Source organism: Cimex lectularius, unplaced genomic scaffold (assembly GCF_000648675.2).
Source record: "Cimex lectularius strain Harlan isolate CLEC.00 unplaced genomic scaffold, Clec_2.1 scaffold97, whole genome shotgun sequence".
In the NCBI taxonomy this organism is placed as follows: Eukaryota; Metazoa; Arthropoda; class Insecta; order Hemiptera; family Cimicidae; genus Cimex; species Cimex lectularius.
The window spans coordinates 649,835-668,983 of NW_019392672.1; the positions used below are offsets into that span (position 1 = coordinate 649,835).

A 19,149-nucleotide genomic window follows, 5' to 3' on the forward strand; every position below is an offset into this window, starting at 1 on the left:
ATAAATATACAAAAAATTGTAAATATTCACAGATTTTACAAAATAACTAGTGTCTTGTACCAGTTTCAGATAATAAACACTACACAATTATTAGCATGTTTATAACATACCTTAGTTATAAAAAATAAAATTTCTACTGTTTTAAAGAATTTATGATCAAGTTTTTCTTTTTTAATTAGGCCAAAAACATCAACATTTATCATCGCCTTTGTACTACCAGTTGTTTATTGGAAATTATGGAAATTTATATAAGTTTATAAAGATTTCTCATTTTTAGACTTTCATTTCAAAGACTTGATCAATTTTTTTTCTGTTCATTCCCTAACATTTCTTTTATAGTCCAGGGGATTTTAGGGTAATGAGCCCTCCTCAGACAAAAGGAAGGAGGTGCAAGTACGAGTAATACATCTAATTGATCACCACGAAGGCAAGGCATGTTGGTGGTATAGATTTTTCATGAGGTGCCTGCGGGTCATATTTGTGTGCCCTATTCATAATCGACATAGTACGACCTAGTAACGCCTGGAAGTTTGGAAAGATGTTTCCCAAGGTTTAACAGTCTCTTTTATATTTTGTAATTTGTTGGAAGTGGTTTGTTTCCACTGATTTTCCCAATTTTCAATTAATTGTAGTTTGAAAGACTTTATATATTCAGGATTTGTTAAAACTGAGATGGTAGGATTGTTCTGTGCAACTTTGGCTGCGTTGTCAGCTAGCTCATTTCCCTTAATCCCGAAATGAATCCAAATGAAGGAAACAGAAGAGCCATTCGGAGATATTTTTTTAAGTTTTGCCAAATGTTCTGAACTAATGTTAGTAGTAACTAATACTATAATAATAGTAGTAATATAATATTATATAATAATAATAGTAGTAACTAATACTATAATAATAGTAGTAATATAATAATAATAGTAGTAACTAATACTATCTAACTAACCCCTACCATTTTTAGTATGAATGGTTATGTTTGTTTTTACATAGAGATTTATAAATTAGATAGATTTTTCTATTTTTTGCCTTTGCATTAGCAATTAGCTCAAGGAAATTTTTTGAAAAATGAGATATACATCTAAATATAACTATGAAATAAATATAAATACCCTAAGATATACATATACACTCCCAACTTCATGCCATTTGTAAACATCTTCAGGGCTGAGTTAGTTTACAATTTCTTTATCAGGTACATATGTAGATGTTTATAAATCCGTGATAATAAATAAATAATATATAAATAACAACAATTAAAATATCAAAAATACTAAAAACACTAATAGATAAATTATTTTTCACCAATTTAATAAAATAAATAAAATAGCGGAATTTTTTAAAAAGTACCAGTACATGTTCAGAATACCCTTTTGTAAAACAACATACATATTTTATTCACCAATAAATAGAATAATGAAAAAAGGAAATAAAATATGTTCAAATATGAATTTTTTTCAACTAAATTTTAATGCATTTAAACATAAATTAAAGGCGATAATTTTAGAGATTGTTTTGAAATAGATATAGTTGTATTACATAAAGTATAATTCTTCTATTATATAAAATATTATATATTACTATATAAAAATATTTATATAGTTTATTGTTTTTTTATTATTGTTTGTTGTTGTTTTGTTCTTTTAAAAATTTTGTTTATGTACTACTTTAATTGTTAATAACCTTGTAATTTATACTATTTGTAAAAGCATCCATATATTATTACTATTATTTTTTTATTAGTTTTATTTTAAGTAAGGAGAAAAAAATATATACAATACAATGATTATAACTAACTCAACATTAATAAACACTATACTATACATAAATGAAAAAGACTATAAAATCCTCTTAAATAAAATAACAAAGATTTAATTAACGCCCTGTCTATATAATTATAACGACTAAGAATTATAGAAAAATAATATAATAAAGCATTATAACTACTTACATAGTACATTTTTTTTACTAAATAAAATTATTATGCTTTAAGTAACTATCGTTTTAATGTGGATCGGAAAATTAAATAAGGTATCATTCTATCATTATTCAATGCTTCGGGGAATTTAATGAAAAATTTGTTCTTTTATATTCAATAAAAAATATTTTCACATTTCTGAGGTGGTAAGTACATACAATTGGAGTTTACCAATGATTTCTGAGAAATCCATACAATAATATTAATTAATATGAAAATAAAAATAATCTCAAAATACTTGTATGTATAAATAAATAAACATTGATGGATATATTTTTTTGCAGATAAATTAGTATAAATATTACCTTTCATCCCTGATGTTATTCATGTTTAATTACCATAATATTAATTGGTATTTTTTTTTTATAAAGAACTAATTTTTAAAATAGGATTAGTTCTTTATTCTTTAGTATGTTTATAAACGCTAAATTTTTAAAAAATTGAAATGTACGTAATTTATTGAAAAGAAAAGAAAATCATGATGCTGTAGTGATCCTAGCTTTTATGAAAACTTGTTAGGCAGGATTTTTTACGTTTTTAATAAGATATAATTTTGCAAAAGTTTGATTTTTATTTATATATTTTTACTTTTGTTCAAGGAAAATGAAAAATTTATTTATACGAGAGCGTGGCAGGCTCGACGTCATAAAACGTAGCGCTACTCGACGGACGTTGCTTGCCGACGAGTCTACTAGTGCTTTTCGACCTTGCTTTTTTTTTCAATAAAGTTTAACATTGGAAAAATGTAATCCTTTTAACGTAAAGAAAAGATCGGGGAAGAAATTTCTCAATGAATATTGAATAGTCAACCCTCTGTTGGGGCGATCTTCGTCCACTTTGGTACGTGCACAATGGATGTCCATACAACTGAGTTATGACTGCTGACCCGACGACACTCAAGTAATTTTTTTATGCCATTCAACTTATTAAAAGATTTAAGCATTTGTCAATTATTTATTTTTAAGCTCTATTGTTCTCAAGACTGAAGGACTTTGGTCTTTACCTTTTTGGTATAATGCTTATTTTCATTTATTTTATTTGCTCAATATTGCTTATTTTATTATAGAAATATTAAAATGTTATTCCTTGAATATTCGTTATAACAGTTACATTTAAAAAAATTAACTTTAATTAATTAAAATTTACTTTTGCATCACAGTACTTATAAAATTGTTTAAATTTATTTATTGGTTCAGCACAGAAATCCAAAATCTTTTTTTTTTTTTACAAAATAAACTAACCACCATTAAATTTTAAGTTATTTGGGTTTATTCATATCAAAAATAGGGTTAGTTGTAAAAATAAGTAATTTAAAAATAAAATGTTTATTACTAGTTAAAAAGAAAATTATTAAAACTTATTAAAAAATTATTAAAATTATTAAAGCAAGTGTTGAGTAAAGAATTTTTTTTTTGTCGTCTTTAATACTGAGTATTTCCACCCCAGGCATGAATCAAGTCTGTTTTCCTTTGCATTCCTTAGAAACGATTTCTGATAAAATCATGAGGAATTCTTTCCCATTCATCGAGAACAGTTGTTCAAAAATTCCAGCAAAAATGAAATTCATTTGATATTATTCTTATTTCAATTAATTAATCTGTTTATGTAAGGTTTGGGTTGAAATGAAAAGGAGGGAAAATTCGAAAGGTTGTAAGAGTGGATCAAAGTCACAATAGTTCAAATGATAGAGCAGTGGCGTATTGAGCCGAAGGTCGTGGGTTCGAATCCCACTCGTGACACTAGCTTTTTCATTTCAACCAAAACCCAACATAAAAAGATTAATTAATTGAAAGATATAATTTGGTCAATCAGACCACTAAATAAAATGAATTTAATATTTCATTAATACATAATATAAATAAATAAATGGTAGTAGTTTTTAGTTGAGGTAAAAAAGTCACGATAGCTCAAGTGGTAGAGTAGCAGCATATCTAGCCGAAAGACGTGGGTTCAAATCCCACTCGTGACAGTAGCTTTTTAATTTCAACCAAAACCCAACATAAAAAGATTAATTAATTGAAAGAAGTCAATCGGACCACTAAATATAATGGATTATTTATATTCTTAAGCCTTTTTCAATGGCTCTAGAGTGAGTATGACAGTCAAGGTCATAACATTGTTAGAGAAAGGATGCAGCAAGCAAGAAGTCACCAGGAGACTTGAGTGTAAATCACTCAACAATAGGAAGGGTCAGAGAAACAGGGCTTCTCACCAGAAGCCCAGGACAGAGCCAACCTAGGTCTACAGACCAGAGAGACGATAAGTTCAACCATCATTAGGCTGTATGAAACCGCAGCATTAGGGGAAATGAGAAATCTGATAAGACAAGTCTGAAATGTTTTGATTTCCTCCAGGACTGTAAGAAGAAGGCTCAATGAAAATAATCTCATGGCCCATCTCCCGGCTCGTGGACCTCCAGGTGGCAATTTGCCCAGGAACATGTGAATTGGACATTGGAAGTTTGGGGACGAGTTCTTTTTACAGATGAGGCAATAGTTGGCATGGTGGGCATAATTTATATGGAGACACTCAGGAGGAAGGTCATGCTGTATGTTTCCTCAGGTGGCATTCCACAGTGGTCATTGATGTTCTGGGGTGGGATTTCCTTGAACATCCACATCAAATTGGTTGTGCGAGGAAGATCTCTGACTCCACAGAGGTACTTACAAGACATAATCAAAGAACATGTAGCGCCATTTGCCCCCCACATCGGTGAAAGATTCTTTCTACTGCAGGATAAAGACAGGCATATAGCACATATGTGGATAACTATCTGAATGAGGTTGGAATTGAGTGAGAGAAATTGTGGCCAGCTCGAAGTCCAGATTTGAATCCAATTGAACACACTTGGGACAAACTTAATTGATGAGTATGATGGCAAAACCCATGTCCTAAAACCCTAAAACAGTTAAAAACGGCCGTTCTTGATGAATGGGAAAAAATTCCTCATGATTTTCGGTGTGAAATATCAAAAATGTTTTTTAAGGAATGCAAAGGCATTTAACGGATGTGATTCGTGCCAGAGGTGATTACTCGGTATTAAAAAGGATAAAAAATTGTTCTTTAATATTTTTCTTTGTTTTTGAATTTTTTTTTTTACTCAATAATTGTTTAGAATTAGGTGATGAACATTTTCTTTTTAAATGTCTTGTTTTTATTACTAAACCTATTTTTGGTAAATTTCATATGGAGATGGTCAGGAGAAAAGTATGCCTCATCTTGTATGGTGCCTCAGGTGGTATTCCACAGTGGGCCATTGATGTTCTCAAGCGGCATTTTTTTGGTTGTTGTGCGAGGAATATCACTAACTTCACAGAGGTACTTACACCTCTTACAAGGCATAATTGAAGAACATGTATTGCCATTTTTCCCACCACATCGGTGAAAGATTCTTGCTAATGCAGGATAAAGTCAGGCCCCATAGAACACATATTGTGGATGACTACCTGAATGAGGTTGGAATTGAGTCCTCGGTGTGGCCAACTCGAAGTCCAGATTTGAAGCCAATCAAACACATTTTGGACCAACTTAAACAACGAGTAGGATGATTAAACCCAGCTCTTAACACTCTAGAAGAGTTGGAAACTGCTGTGGTTGATGAATGGGAAAGAATTCCTTAGGATTTTATCAGAAATCTTTTTTAAGAAATGCAAAGGCATTTAACGGATATGATTCGTGCCAGAGGAGGAGATAGTATAATTTTTTTTGTAATTTAATTTTTTTAAAGAATTAGGTAATGAACATTTTCTTTTTAAATGTCTTATTTTTACAACCAAACTTGTTTTTAGTATGCAAAATATGAATAAATGGCAAAAAGGAGGGAAAATTCAAAAGGTGGGGTTGAGATGGGAAGTTAGTGTCCGAGTGGATCGATGTCACGATAGCTCAAGTGGTAGAGCAGCGGCGTATCTAGCCGAAGATCGTGGGTTTGAATCCCGCTCATGCCATTGACTTTTTATCTCAACTAAAAACCTTAATTAATTGTAATATATTAATTGGTCAAGCGGACAACAAAATTAGTGAATATGAATAAACCTAGATAGATTCAAATTTAATGGTGGTTCATTAATTTTGTCCAACAGTGTATTTGCAATTCAGTTAATATTGTAAAAGTAATCAAAAAATCATGTATATTTAATTTTATTACTTTGTAATTAATATTTTCTTTTTTGTAGCTGTTTTCAATTTAAAAAGTACCCCAACTTAATTAAAGCAAAAAGGAAATTGAAAATGAAAGTTTAATATAGAAGTAAATACTTGAGTCGTGTATGTTTTGTCGGCCAGCCATGGATTTGTCGACCAACACCAGGCCGCTCCTTCAAAAGAGTGACACTGAAAGCGATTTTGACGAAGATCCAATAGCAATAAGGAAGGAAGATGAAGAAGTCAACATCAAGGATACAAGACCTCTTTTCAACGTGTGGGAACCATTGGACAGGTGAGGTTTTTTACTATTTGGCCTGGTCAGTTTGAAAAATTGATTGTTTTAAGGTACAACATTGGCTATTTGATATTCTACATTCTGGGCACGATAATCCTCCTGCCGTGGTTTTTCTTCATTACTGCTGAAGAGGTGATTTTTTTTTTAAATTTATTAAAATCATTCTTATGTCTAGGTTTTTTTTTAAAATGTTCCATTTGGAAGTATTTTGTGTTAAAAGTTAAAAAGTGCCTATTGGAATTAGTAATGAAATGTTTTATTTCCTTTTCAGTATTGGATGTATAAATTTCGTGCATTAAATGCATCGATGATCTTGAACGAGAGTGGAAGATCAAAATTGCAAGCTAGCTTCACTCCTTACATGACTCTCGCTTCTACAGTACCGAGCACTCTGTTCTTAATAATAAACCCTGTTATTAACCACAAGTAGGTCGTTCATCTTTGAATACTAAAAATTGTAGTTTTAAAAATGTTCAAATTGCAGAATTTCATTGAACATAAGGATGTATGGTTCTCTTTTGACCATGCTTGTGCTTTTTATCATTACGACCATTTTTGTAAAAATAAACACAGATTCATGTAAGTTTTTATAATAAATATTTTAAAAAATTACCAGATTTAATTTTTTCAACAACTTTTTCAGGGCAAGAAGAATTTTTTCTGCTTACGCTAGGCATCGTAATAGTTTTAAACAGTCAGTTTATTTTAGCTAAAACATGAATATTTAAAAGATTATTACTTTCCAATGGTTTTTAGTTGCAAGTGCAATACTTCAAAGTGCGGTTTTTGGAGTAGTGGGTCGTTTCCCGTCTAAGTACATCTCAGGGACGGTCAGCGGTCAGGCTCTTGGCGGAATAATGGCAGCAGTAGTAGAAATAGTTTCATTATCAGTTGGCGTATCCCCAATTGTCAGTGCTCTCGTTTATTTTATCATGGCAGATGTATTCATCATAGTAGCTATATTTTCTTATATGTTCCTTGCCTCTACTGTGAGTTGTTTTTAAATATTTACATTCGTATTATTAATTTCATCATTTATTTATTTTCTTCTGTTTCAGATATTTTTTAAATATCATAGTAAGGAACTGCCATCACAAGGATCAATCCAGTATGAACCGGTTTTAAATAATGAAACCAGTCCCCCCATTGTGAGGGATATTTCTTACTTAGGTATCTTGTCAAAGGTAAATTATTATATATAATAATGTTAAATTATTATAATGAAGTGAATTATCTAACAGAATTCACTAATTATATTCATAAACTATATGCCATTATTTTAATTGTTATTTAGCATTTTTCAGTTAAATGAAACTTTTTTTTTTCAATCAAATGAAACCTTTTTCCAACCAAATGAAACTTTTTTTTTCAACCAAATGAAACTTTTTTTTTAATCAAATGAAAATAAGGGCATCGGTGGACGCAACGGTTTAGGCGTTTACACGGCGTTCATCACTGTAAGGTCAAGGTCCTGGGTTCGAACCCAGCGGCCCTGCATTCAAACCTGACATACTTACAAATGGGCTTTTTTTCAAAAACACCGGCACCCTGAGGGTTTATATAACTTCTGCTGTGGCTAACCCTTGTAAAAAAAATAAATCAAAAGAAAACTTTTTCCTAAGCAAATGAAACTATTTTTAGTGCCTTTTTTGTGTGGTCATTTAAAATATTTTTTTATTATTCTTATTTTAACATGTACACTTATTCTAAGACGGGGACTGGCTTACAGTAGTATGTATAGCATTTTTCAGTCAAATGGAACTTTTTTTTCAAACAAATGAAACCTTTTTCCAAGCAAATGAAACCTTTTTTCAAGCAAATGAAACTTTTTCAATCAAATGAAACCTTTTTTCAAGCAAATGAAACTTTTTTCAATCAAATGANAAGTTTCATTTGCTTGAAAAAAGGTTTCATTTGATTGAAAAAAGTTTCATTTGCTTGAAAAAAGGTTTCATTTGCTTGGAAAAAGGTTTCATTTGTTTGAAAAAAAAGTTCCATTTGACTGAAAAATGCTATACATACTACTGTAAGCCAGTCCCCGTCTTAGAATAAGTGTACATGTTAAAATAAGAATAATAAAAAAATATTTTAAATGACCACACAAAAAAGGCTGTAAATCGGAAGGGATAGGAACACTGTGATGTCCCTACCAATCTGGGAAACATAACTCTGCAATAATTAAGCAATTTGTCAAAGAGTGTCACAGCACAGAAGAGAGTGACGTGATGGGAAACCTGACCCAGCAATAATTACCCAGTTAGTCAAATAAATAATAACGTTGAAGGTGTCACAGACCCAGACGGGAGCCATGGGATGTTTCTCATGAACCTGGAAAACATAAAGTTGCAGTAGTTGGACAACTGATCAAATAAATAACTAGCTTAATTCATATTTGCTTACTGGCCATAATTGACCATATTAATTATTCCAATTAATTATTCTTTTTTTCCAAGGTTTTTGGTTGAGATGAAAAATTAGTTTAATGAGTGGGATTCGAACCCACATCCTTTGACTCAATATGCCGCTGCTCTAACCACTCGTGACTTCGATCCCCTCGGACACCAATTCCTCATCTCAACCATTCAAATTTTCTCCAAGTGGTCTATGGGCTGTTAAACCTGTAGTCATTACCAATCATTTTGGACTGCCTGTCCTTTCTGATTTGATATCACACGAATTTCGCCATTTTCAATGCTCGGTTTGTGGCCCAGACCTAACTCTGAAATGGCGGGTTGCTGAAACGCGTCAGAAAGACCAAACCAGGATAGGTAGACAAATGGTTTTTTGTATAATTATATTTTTTATATTTCAATACATTAGCATCATTTGATTTTTTTCCACTAGCTTACATCAAAAAATGTAATAACTGTGATTTTCAGATATGGGTGCTTGGTATGTCCCTTTGGTATTGCTTTGTTGTAATGTTCAGTGTATATCCCTCAATAACTGTCTTAGTGAAATCCATGGACACTAGAAGCACACCTTGGACAGGTATCTTAAAATGAAATTACTTATCAAACAATTTTATAACATGTCATAATTTTCCAGATATTTATTTTGTACCAGTTGTGACATTTCTTTTATACAGTGTGTGCGACTACAGTGGAAGAATCATATCAGGCTACTTACAATGGGTAATGTTTTATTTTTTTAAGTTATACCGTGACTTTTTTTTTCAATTTTTTTATTACTGATTTTCAGCCAGAAAAAAAAAGTTGGATTATCGCTGTGACAAGCATTGTAAGGACAATATTCATTCCTCTTGTCATGTTCTGCAATGCACAACCTCGGCAGAACTTGCCTGTTCTCATATCATCAGATCTAATCTATATCATAATTATTATTATTTTTGGTCTGTCTAACGGATATCTAGCTAATATAACATTCATCTCAGTTCCTAAGTACTGTAAATTACTGTTGTTGCTTTGTGCTTATATCTTACATTTTTGTCTTTTTGTTTTTAGAATTGTGGCTTCTCACGAACAAGAAGTAGCTTCAACCATGCTAGCAGCTTTTCTAGGAGTCGGCATCGCTTGTGGCTCATGCATAAGTTTACTCTTTGTTAAACTGCTATAAGAATACTAAAGCATCCTTTAGTATACATATTTTCTTATTTTTTCTCTAATTTTAAATCTATTATTTTACTTATTTAAAATAAATTGTGGAATGAAGAAATATGTTAGGATGTGGCTACATAAAGAACACAGTTATTTTTAGAATCATTATTTTTTTATTTATATAATGCGATAAAAATTTATTTTCTGTTTGTGTGAATAGTATTAAAACACGATTGTATATTAATTGAAAATCAGTGCACTTGCACTAGGATCACAATGTGATAGGAAATAGCATGAATTAAACCGCAAAATTTTAAACTGATGTACATATAAAATTACCTCTTGTCTTAGTAGGGGAAATTGGGTTTTAATTTATTTTATATTTATTACAATTTTTAACTCATTCGTTACAGGCGTTTTTTGACACAATATCCATATGTGGGGAAGGGTCTATTATGCTGTACGAATACGACACTTCTTCTAGAAAACCTCCCGTTTCAAAGCTTGTTACAGGCTGTGGTGGTATTTTTTCGAATCGAATTAGTTTCACAGACCTTTAGTATTGCTTTAACAAGTTGTTTTGAAGACCACTTTTCGATTTGATCTTTTGAACATTTTTACAATAAATAAATAAATTTTTTTCCCCGTAAGTAATTTTTTTTTTATCATGTCATACAAAAATGGTAAAACCTTTTTTTATCTATAAAATACTTTCATTTGACCATGTCAAAGAAATTTCTTTATTCATTTTTTGGCATTTTGCTCCCTTGGGGATTTTTGTTTGGTTTATTTTTTTATTAATTGTAAATAATTAATAAATATGTAAGTATTTTGTAAATAATTGTTAATAAGCAGAAAATATGGAAACAATTACTGAATTTATAATTAGTTGAAAATTTTTTACCAAAAGAACAGATTTTTTTAATTTTATTAATATGCTTTGAAAACATTTTATCGAACATGTATAAATATTACATGTTAATTGTTTTACAATTTATTTTAACTGTTTTAATTATCTCAAATAAATTTGATGTATAAATAATAGATTTAAAGTAAATGCAATGTAAATTTAAATTTTTTATTAATTTATATACTACCTCATCATAATATTTTTAAAAATTGATTAATGATTGTACTTAAATAATGAGTGGAAACAGTAGATTTTGCTGGTTTGCCTGACTTGACCTTCCCCATATAAGGACATCGTACAAGAAAGTCGTGCCCAAAAAAAGGCAATTTGTTAAAGAAAATTTGAATTAAGTCATTTATCAACCTAAATAGATTTTAGATCTGTAAAAAAAAGATTTCTGTATTTCAGGAGTCTCTGTACAAATCAGTAATGAATGTGGTAAATGCGACACGTTTAAAAAGAATTTCTGTTAAACTGAAGTAAATCCTTATTGCTATTGTGTTCCTACATTCCAATTCAAATGATCTAAATGATTAATCATCTCATTTTTGGAAACTTTTAGAATCTTGTAATGTTTATATTGATGCACATAAAATTAAAAATGAATCGTCAAAAACAAATTTTAGTATGATTTTTGTGCTGTTCTAGATGTAGTATGACATTGTTTTCCTTTGGAATCTCACAACACAGCTTTCTAACATTTTAAACCAAGTGTATCCATTATCAAAGTAATGATTTTAAGGTTGTATTTAATTTTAATATTAGAAGTATGTAAAAAAGGTAATTTAAAAAGTTTTTACTTGTCCTTATAGTGTTACAGATTTATTAGTAAAACAATATAGATTATTTTATAATTTAGTTTTCATCATAGAGTATTTGTTTCTGTGATATGTTTTTATATTTATTTTTATAAATATATATTTTCTTTGTTATGTGGTATTTCATTCTAACATGTTTCTCATGGTTGTTTCAATAAATCCTTTGTAGAATGGATGTTCTACTTAAAAGAACTATCGGATTGTTCATGATTCAAACACTGAAAATAAATTAGGTTTGGGGGAATTTCAATTCAAAATCGTTTTTATTTACCATTATTGTTATATAAAAGGGATTATTTTTTATGGTGATACCAACTTGATAATTTATGCAAATACAAGCAAAAACAGTAATAGCAATAAGAAAAATGCAATTTTAAATAATTTGTTTATCAATCATTTTGTACTGAAACAATTATCCCCAGACTCTGACATTATTATCCCAAGAACATGTTGAAACGCCTATCCCATTTGGTGCCACGCACAATGATGTGACACGGTTCTCATGACCACTGAGAATTCCTAAAATTAAGTATTTTTGTTATAAAAATATTAATATTTACTAACATTTGATTACCATTATGTTCCATTTTAAGAGTATCCCATATGTGAACATTGTTATCATCAGAACCGCAGAGGATGAATCTTCCTGAGAGAGACAAGCCACAGGATGTGAAACTAGGACTGACCCCAAGGGGCTTGTACACTGCGATTTGCTGATCAGACCTTATATCAAAGAGGCGAGCCGTCTTGTCTTCAGACGCCGTGACGAAATTGTACCCATTTGGGTGAAACTGTAATTTTGACATATTACTGAACGATCCTAAGTCATCTTTTTAATAAGCGTACACAAACTGCATTGACATCGGCTTCATGACCGAAGAAGACCTGCTTGCATTCACAATCTTTAAAATTCCAGAGCTTACATGTTTTATCGACACTTCCCGTTACAAACTGGTTCATATCAGGAGATAGCGATATGCTCACAACATCGCCAGCATGACCTTCAATCTCAGTTGTCCTTTTACCGGTTGGCAAATCCCAAACACAGCTGTAAGATATTCGACGATAAAACTTGCAAAAAGTCAACGTATAACTCTAAAAATAAAGAACTATTTTTCTGTTTTGCTTACATTTTCATATCTCCAGAGCCTGTAATCAAGGTGTTGTCATCTACAAATCTACAAGATGAAAGGAATCCTTCATAGCCCATCAGTTCCTTTGTAATTTTAGCAATCCCAGACGCATCCCTGTTGTTCAGATCATAGACAGTACACATGTTATCCATACCTCCGCAGGCTTTTAGAAAAAGATTAAAACTTTGATAAACGAATTTATCTAAAATAATGAGACAACATAGATAAATATATATTTGGACTCACCAACAAAGCTTCCTGACTTTGCAAAAGCTACAGTCATCACCCAGGATGACCGCAGTGGTATAACTTGCACTTTGTTCCCTGTCCAAGTGTCCCATATTATTAATTTTCCATCCAATGATCCAGTGACAATATGCCTAATTTAAACAAATGTTGGATGATTGAATATTTATTTGTAAATTTGAGCAACAACATAATTTGTATTAAATTCACTAATTTTATGGTCTGCTTGACCAATTAATATATTACAATTAATACAATTTTACAATTAAGGTTTTTAGTTGAGATAAAGGGAAGTTGGTGTCCGAGTGGATCGAGGTCATGATAGCTCAAGTGGTAGAGCAGCGGCGTATCTAGCCGAAGATCGTGGGTTCGAATCCCGCTCGTGCCATTGACTTTTTTATCTCAACTAAAAACCTTAATTAATTGTAATAATTTGTATTGTTATGTGTATACATTGTACAGTTATTTGTTTATGTGTGTCATTTAATGAAATTAATTATCAAGTCTTGTAATTATAATTATGGCCTTCTTTTTCTTTTCTTTCTTATTTTCCATTTTTTATCATTTGTACAGTGTCAGTTGTTAGGACTAACAAATGATACAATACAAATGATGATTATTAAACCAATAAAATTTACTATTGTTTATATTTCGATTTCCTTTGTAATTACACAAACCTGCTGTCACCGCTGTAGTGAACGCAGTTCACTTTGTTGATATGCCCCTTTAGCATTCTTTTTGTTGTCAAGCGTACTTTTGGTGCTGTTGCAACGCTGGAGCAGACATCTTCCATTTTTGCATCTGCTACTTTATTCTGATCATCCTTCAAAAGAAACATTTATAATAAAATGTAATCTATGCAAGTCTATATTATTTTGTGTAATGTAAAAGGATATTTAAACAAGAATGAAATACTGAATGAAATTCCGGAAAATAGATGTTTTCCAGAAGGAAATCCCCATTACAATTGTGGCGGTTGCCCTCATTAAGGAGAAAAAGAAGAATCTGTTTTGCCTTCCAGTTGTAGATGGCATTTGCAACACACTCACTGAAGATGGATTTATGTAGAATATTGGTTATGTACATAAAATGGAACGAGTTCAGGCAGGTCTGCTGAGGAGCGACAAAGAATTATGAAAAAGGGAGTGGGCCAGGATAAAGATTGCGCCTTTACGAACCATTACAATTAAAGTTAGTTTAGAAGAAATATGCTTAAGACTAAAATATTTATGCAAAGTGAAATTTTGATCACTAAAAATTATTACAAGCATAGGCTACCATGATAAAAAGACAATGACATAAAATTAAATCACTCTCTATCTCTATTTACCTGGATAGGATTGAGTGTCTGATCAAATAATTGATTATGTTGAAAATTGATTTAAACAAATTTCAATCAGGTCATCACAAAATTCCAGTACAGCACTATTGAAACTGACATATGGAGGACTATTGACATTTTTAGTTGACTTTTTGAAAGCCTTTAAATCGGTGAATAATTGTTAACTTGTGCATTTCTTGAAACAGTTAAATTTTTCAATTCAAATGGTTTGAATCATACCAAGGAGGCAAGTGTGATCGAAGCAAACGGATAGACATATTGGAAACCTGTTAAGTCTGATATACAAGGGATTGTCTTGTTAAATATTAATCCATTTACGTTTTAGTGGTCAATTGACCTAGTTACTTCTTTCAATTAATTATTCTTTCTTTGTAAGGTCTTGGTTGAGATAAAAATGTCAGTGCCACAAATGGGATTCGAACCCACGACATTCGGCTAAATACGCCGAATACTTGATATATTGTCTTGGGTCCATTTTTATTTTCAATCTATAGTTATATAAATCTGCTTTCATAAAATATTATATGCACATGACTTCCAGGTTTACCCTCCAAATGTCATTTTCTGAGTTAGAGAATTGTATTACGAAGGTGAATTGGAATTTAAAAAGTATTTGCCAATGAGCTGATGGTAGGAACTGGTCTTTTCATGTTTAAAAAATGAAGGTTATAGTTATTAAATTCACTAATTTCGTGGTCCGCTTGACCAATTAATATATTACAATTAATTAAGGGTTTTAGTTGAGATAAAAAAGTCAATGGCACGAGCGGGATTCGAACCCACGATCTTCGGCTTGATACGCCACTGCTCTACCACTTGAGGTATCGTGGCCTCGTGTATCTCAAGATGAGGTCACGATAGCTCAAGTGGTAGAGCAGCGGCGTATCAAGCCGAAGATCGTGGGTTCCAATCCCGCTCATGCCATTGACTTTTTTATCTCAACTAAAAACCATAATTAATTGTTATAGTTATTGGTAGCTCCCAGTAATTAATAACATTAATTTGTTAGATTCTATGAAATGTCTGTTCACGACAAGTGAGTGTAATAAATATATTTATCAACTGAAGAATATTGTGCCATTTGAACAAGGAAAAAAGTTGTTTTCTTCAGTTGTAATTTCATATCTGGAATACCGTCTTGTTGTGTTGTCCTTGTTTCGACTTATTTTTGAAGTTTCAGATGTGATATATTACTCCACATTACCACCGGCTGAGATGGCGTAGTGCTGAACATAGTAGATGCTGTTTTATTGTCCACTTGTATAAAATTAGAAATACAAGTCTCCAAAAATTTGTATTCTCTTGGTATATGAAAAGAATATGCTAGAATAAATTTTAAAAAAATTCATTTTTTATTGAATTTAAAAAAAAAAATAGTTTGTGCCAAAACTTGTTCTGTTCAAAATAACAAAATCCAAATTTTCTCTTTAATGCCTAGTTCAGTTTTGCTCATTGTTTTTGTTGTTCCAGTTGTAAAAAACTTTAAAAGCTTTTTCTGTTTCCTGCAAAGGAATTTATGATGGGACCAATCAGTTTTGACACACACTAAGGGATTGGCTTTACCACTAATTTTTTAATAATTATAATTTACAAATTATAATATTGAATGTTCATATTAACTAATATAACTAATAAATATTATTATTATTAATATTAAAAAAATCCATCTACGTTTTCGTAGGCAATTGACCAAGTTACATCTTTCCATCAATTAATTATTCTTTCTAAGGTCTTGGTTGAGGTAAAAAAGTCAGTATCACGAGCAGGATTTGAACCCACGACCTTCGGCTAAATACGCCGCTGCTCTAACTACTTGAGCTATCGTGACTTCAATCCTCTCGGACACCAACTCTCCATCTCAACCTAATTCTAACGGTTGTAAGTTGAGATGGAGAGTTGGTGTCCGGGAGGATCAAAGTCACAATAGCTCAAGTGGTAGAGAAGCGGCGTATTTAGCCGAATGTCGTGGGTTCGAATCCCATTTGTGGCACTGACATTTTTATCTCAACCAAGACCTTACAAAGAAAGAATAATTAATTGAAAGAAGTAACTAGGTCAATTGACCACTAAAACGTAAATGGATTAATATTTAATAAGTAAAAGAAGTATCACTTCAGTAAACAGCTCTCCATGGCCACTTCATAAGTTGCTGAGAATATAATCCTGATTATACGACATTTGAAAATGGCAAAAAAAGAGGGAAAATTTGAACGGTTGTAGGTTGAAATGGGAAGTTAGTGTCCGAGTGGATCGAAGTCACGATAGCTCAAGTGGTAGAGCAGTGGCGTATTTAGCCAAAGGCCGTGAGTTCGAATCCCGTTCGTGACACTGACTTTTTTATCCCAACAAAGACCTTAGAAAGAATAATTAATTGATTGAAAATTATTAAAAAATATACCTGACATTTCTTAATTAAATCTTCTAATTCTTTCTTGAGTTTTAGAGTTTCTTTGTCTTTAGGTGGCATCTTCCCTCACTTATGTAAATCGTGCTTTGAATGTACTTACTTCACAAATTTCTGCAGTGAAGTAGTAGCCGATATTCCGATGCTCAAGGAGTTAAGCCTATTTGAGAAACCCGATAAGCAACCTTTGTAATGTAGCCGCCTGTAATTGCATTAAGTGTTCAGAGAAAGAACATTTTTCCCCCCTGGAGATATTTTATGGTATTGCTCTTCAATGTAAAAATAATATTTAGATTCTCAATTAATTATACACAATTTTTCATTTCGAAAAAAATTGTGTATAATTAATTGAGTATTAATATAAGTGTATAATTAATAGAAGCTGATAAAATTTAGTATTAATTAGATAAAATTAGATTGTTAAAACTTTTTTAATGATAAATTTTTGTCATATATGTAGGGAATTAAAGGTCTCCCACAAATAAAAAGATAAAGATTTAAAGTTTATTGGTAAAGAACACATAAACAAAAGTAAAAGGATAACTAGTTAACATTAAAATACATTAGCGTAAAAAGAAACGTGTTCGTAGGACCGCGTGGTGGTAACAACTAAAACTGTCAGCTGGGGTCCAGATAGAGGGGAGAGACAGAGTTCCCGCCATGTAGGGCCTCCGTTGACGTAGTGGCGGTGAACATCCTACATATATGGCATTATGATCATTTGATTTTGCTGTGTCTTATTAAAGAAAAAAACTGAAAATTTTCTTCCATTTGATTTTCTATTTTTGATAAGAAGTTTTTTTAACTATTATTCATTCATGAAAAATTAATTGCAGTATTAATGTTTAATGTTATTATTTTGGAGTATTAATTGCTCAATAATCCATATAATATAGATCATCTTTACATTAAATATGACATATCCATAATATGAAGTTACATGCATTTTCATTTATTTTTTATATTTTATTAATTTTTACATATTATTTTAAAAATCTACATGTAAAGCTATTTTTTAAGTTTTTGCTTTGCCCATAAGATCTTTTTTGTTCATACACCTCCTACTAATTTTCAACATTCATCAAATATAACAATAAGAATTGATATTACAGTGTTACAAAAATTGAATTTTTATATTTTTGTCAGCATTTTATTGATCCTGATCATTTTGGTGTGTGTTAACATAAGCATCAGAATTATTTAACACCTCTTGGATAGTAAAATTGATACCTTTTGTCATATTCAGTGTACGGTTTTAAACTATGTTCCTCACTGAAGATGGCATGAGTTGAAACATGTCGGAATGACATCTGAATCTGCGAAAGAGTAGACAGACCGACTTGAGTGATCAAGTGCTAATAAATTTAAAGTGTTCACCAACACAAATGCCAACAACCACCACAAATTTTAAACGGCGCTGATGGACAAACTTAGACATTACCCTTGTGTAGAAATGTGTGGTGTTTAGTGACCGTTAGTCGATGATTATTTAGAAATCGTGAGATGCGTTAAATTTAAACAATGTAAATCCCAGGCCCTGAAGATGATCTCAATAAAGATCGAAACATTGGCACGGTAAAGAAAATGTTTTTCTGAAACCTACATCACACCAGACAGCATCTTACAATTTCTGAATAATCATTAGACATTACCAATAAATTTTAATATAATTATTTATTATTTGCATATTTTGCTTACCAAAAATAGGTTTGGTAGTAAAAATAAGACATTTAAAAAGAAAATGTTTATTACCTAATTCTAAACAATTATTGAGTAAAAAAAATTCAAAAACAAAGCAAAATATTAAAGAACAATTTTTTATCCTCTTTAATACTGAGTAACCACCTCTGACATGAATCACATCCGTTAAATGCCTTTGCATTCCTTAAAAAAGATTTCTGATAAAATCCTGACGAATTTTTTCGCATTCATCAAGAACGGCCGTTTTTAACTGTTTTAGGGTTTTAGGACATGGGTTTTGCCATCATACTCATCACTTAAGTTTGTCCCAAATGTGTTCAATTGGATTCAAATCTGGACTTCAAGCTGGCCACAATTTCTCTCACTCAATTCCAACCTCATTCAGATAGTTATCCACATATGTGCTATATGAGGTCTGTCTTTATCCTGTAGTAAAAAGAATCTCTCACCAATGTGGGGGGCAAATGGCGCTACAAGTTCTTTGATTATGTCTTGTAAGGACTCCACGGCTCTTTTCAGTTTATTGGCTTTCAGCTTTGTGCTGATAGAACTTAGGAGTCAGAATGAGAGGGCATAAAAAAAATAAAAAAAATTAACATTAATATTAATAAATGACAATAATAATAAT

General features: G+C 31.2%; 2 protein-coding genes across 5 annotated transcripts; one reads left to right on the forward strand and one right to left on the reverse strand.

Moving 5' to 3' along the window:
- The first annotated feature begins 2,636 nt into the window (after window positions 1-2,636).
- LOC106667053 (equilibrative nucleoside transporter 3) lies at window positions 2,637-10,289 on the forward strand. Of its 2 annotated transcripts, none has more exons than XM_024225319.1 (12): window positions 2,637-2,869; window positions 6,145-6,407; window positions 6,461-6,542; window positions 6,682-6,836; window positions 6,895-6,989; window positions 7,054-7,104; window positions 7,167-7,399; window positions 7,469-7,594; window positions 9,290-9,401; window positions 9,459-9,544; window positions 9,612-9,811; window positions 9,875-10,289. In XM_024225319.1, the coding sequence occupies exons 2-12, from the start codon at window positions 6,238-6,240 to the stop codon at window positions 9,984-9,986; spliced, it is 1,422 nt and encodes a 473-aa protein (XP_024081087.1). In that variant the 5' UTR covers window positions 2,637-2,869; window positions 6,145-6,237; the 3' UTR covers window positions 9,987-10,289. The 2 variants fall into 2 exon arrangements, with proteins under 2 accessions (XP_024081087.1, XP_024081088.1); XM_024225320.1 differs by having other exon boundaries at window positions 2,651-2,869; window positions 6,254-6,407.
- A 705-nt stretch (window positions 10,290-10,994) lies between these two features.
- Window positions 10,995-17,406, reverse strand: LOC106667054 (guanine nucleotide-binding protein subunit beta-2). Of its 3 annotated transcripts, none has more exons than XM_024225321.1 (8): window positions 17,383-17,406; window positions 16,815-17,022; window positions 13,752-13,897; window positions 13,075-13,208; window positions 12,826-12,991; window positions 12,542-12,743; window positions 12,270-12,486; window positions 10,995-12,214 (listed from the first exon to the last, which is right to left on the reverse strand). In XM_024225321.1, the coding sequence occupies exons 2-8, from the start codon at window positions 16,881-16,883 to the stop codon at window positions 12,108-12,110; spliced, it is 1,041 nt and encodes a 346-aa protein (XP_024081089.1). In that variant the 5' UTR covers window positions 16,884-17,022; window positions 17,383-17,406; the 3' UTR covers window positions 10,995-12,107. The 3 variants fall into 3 exon arrangements, with proteins under 3 accessions (XP_024081089.1, XP_024081090.1, XP_014250180.1); XM_024225322.1 differs by having other exon boundaries at window positions 16,924-17,022; window positions 17,383-17,404; XM_014394694.2 differs by lacking the exon at window positions 17,383-17,406 and having other exon boundaries at window positions 16,815-17,042.
- Between the last annotated feature and the right edge of the window lie 1,743 nt (window positions 17,407-19,149).

What these genes read in the sequence shown, in the direction of transcription:
- LOC106667054 (XM_024225321.1), bottom strand. Translation starts at nt 16,883, where the DNA reads ATGCCACCTAAAGACAAAGAAACTCTAAAACTCAAGAAAGAATTAGAA. An exon ending in AAAGTCAGGAAGCTTTGTTG is followed by an intron (nt 12,992 to 13,074) that starts GTGAGTCCAAAT and finishes TTTTTCTAAAAG; the next exon opens with CCTGCGGAGGTATGGATAAC. An exon ending in TCTTAAAATGGAACATAATG is followed by an intron (nt 12,215 to 12,269) that starts GTAATCAAATGT and finishes ACTTAATTTTAG; the next exon opens with GAATTCTCAGTGGTCATGAG.
- LOC106667053 (XM_024225319.1), top strand. Translation starts at nt 6,238, where the DNA reads ATGTTTTGTCGGCCAGCCATGGATTTGTCGACCAACACCAGGCCGCTC. An exon ending in TCTTCATTACTGCTGAAGAG is followed by an intron (nt 6,543 to 6,681) that starts GTGATTTTTTTT and finishes TTTCCTTTTCAG; the next exon opens with TATTGGATGTATAAATTTCG. An exon ending in ATATGTTCCTTGCCTCTACT is followed by an intron (nt 7,400 to 7,468) that starts GTGAGTTGTTTT and finishes CTTCTGTTTCAG; the next exon opens with ATATTTTTTAAATATCATAG.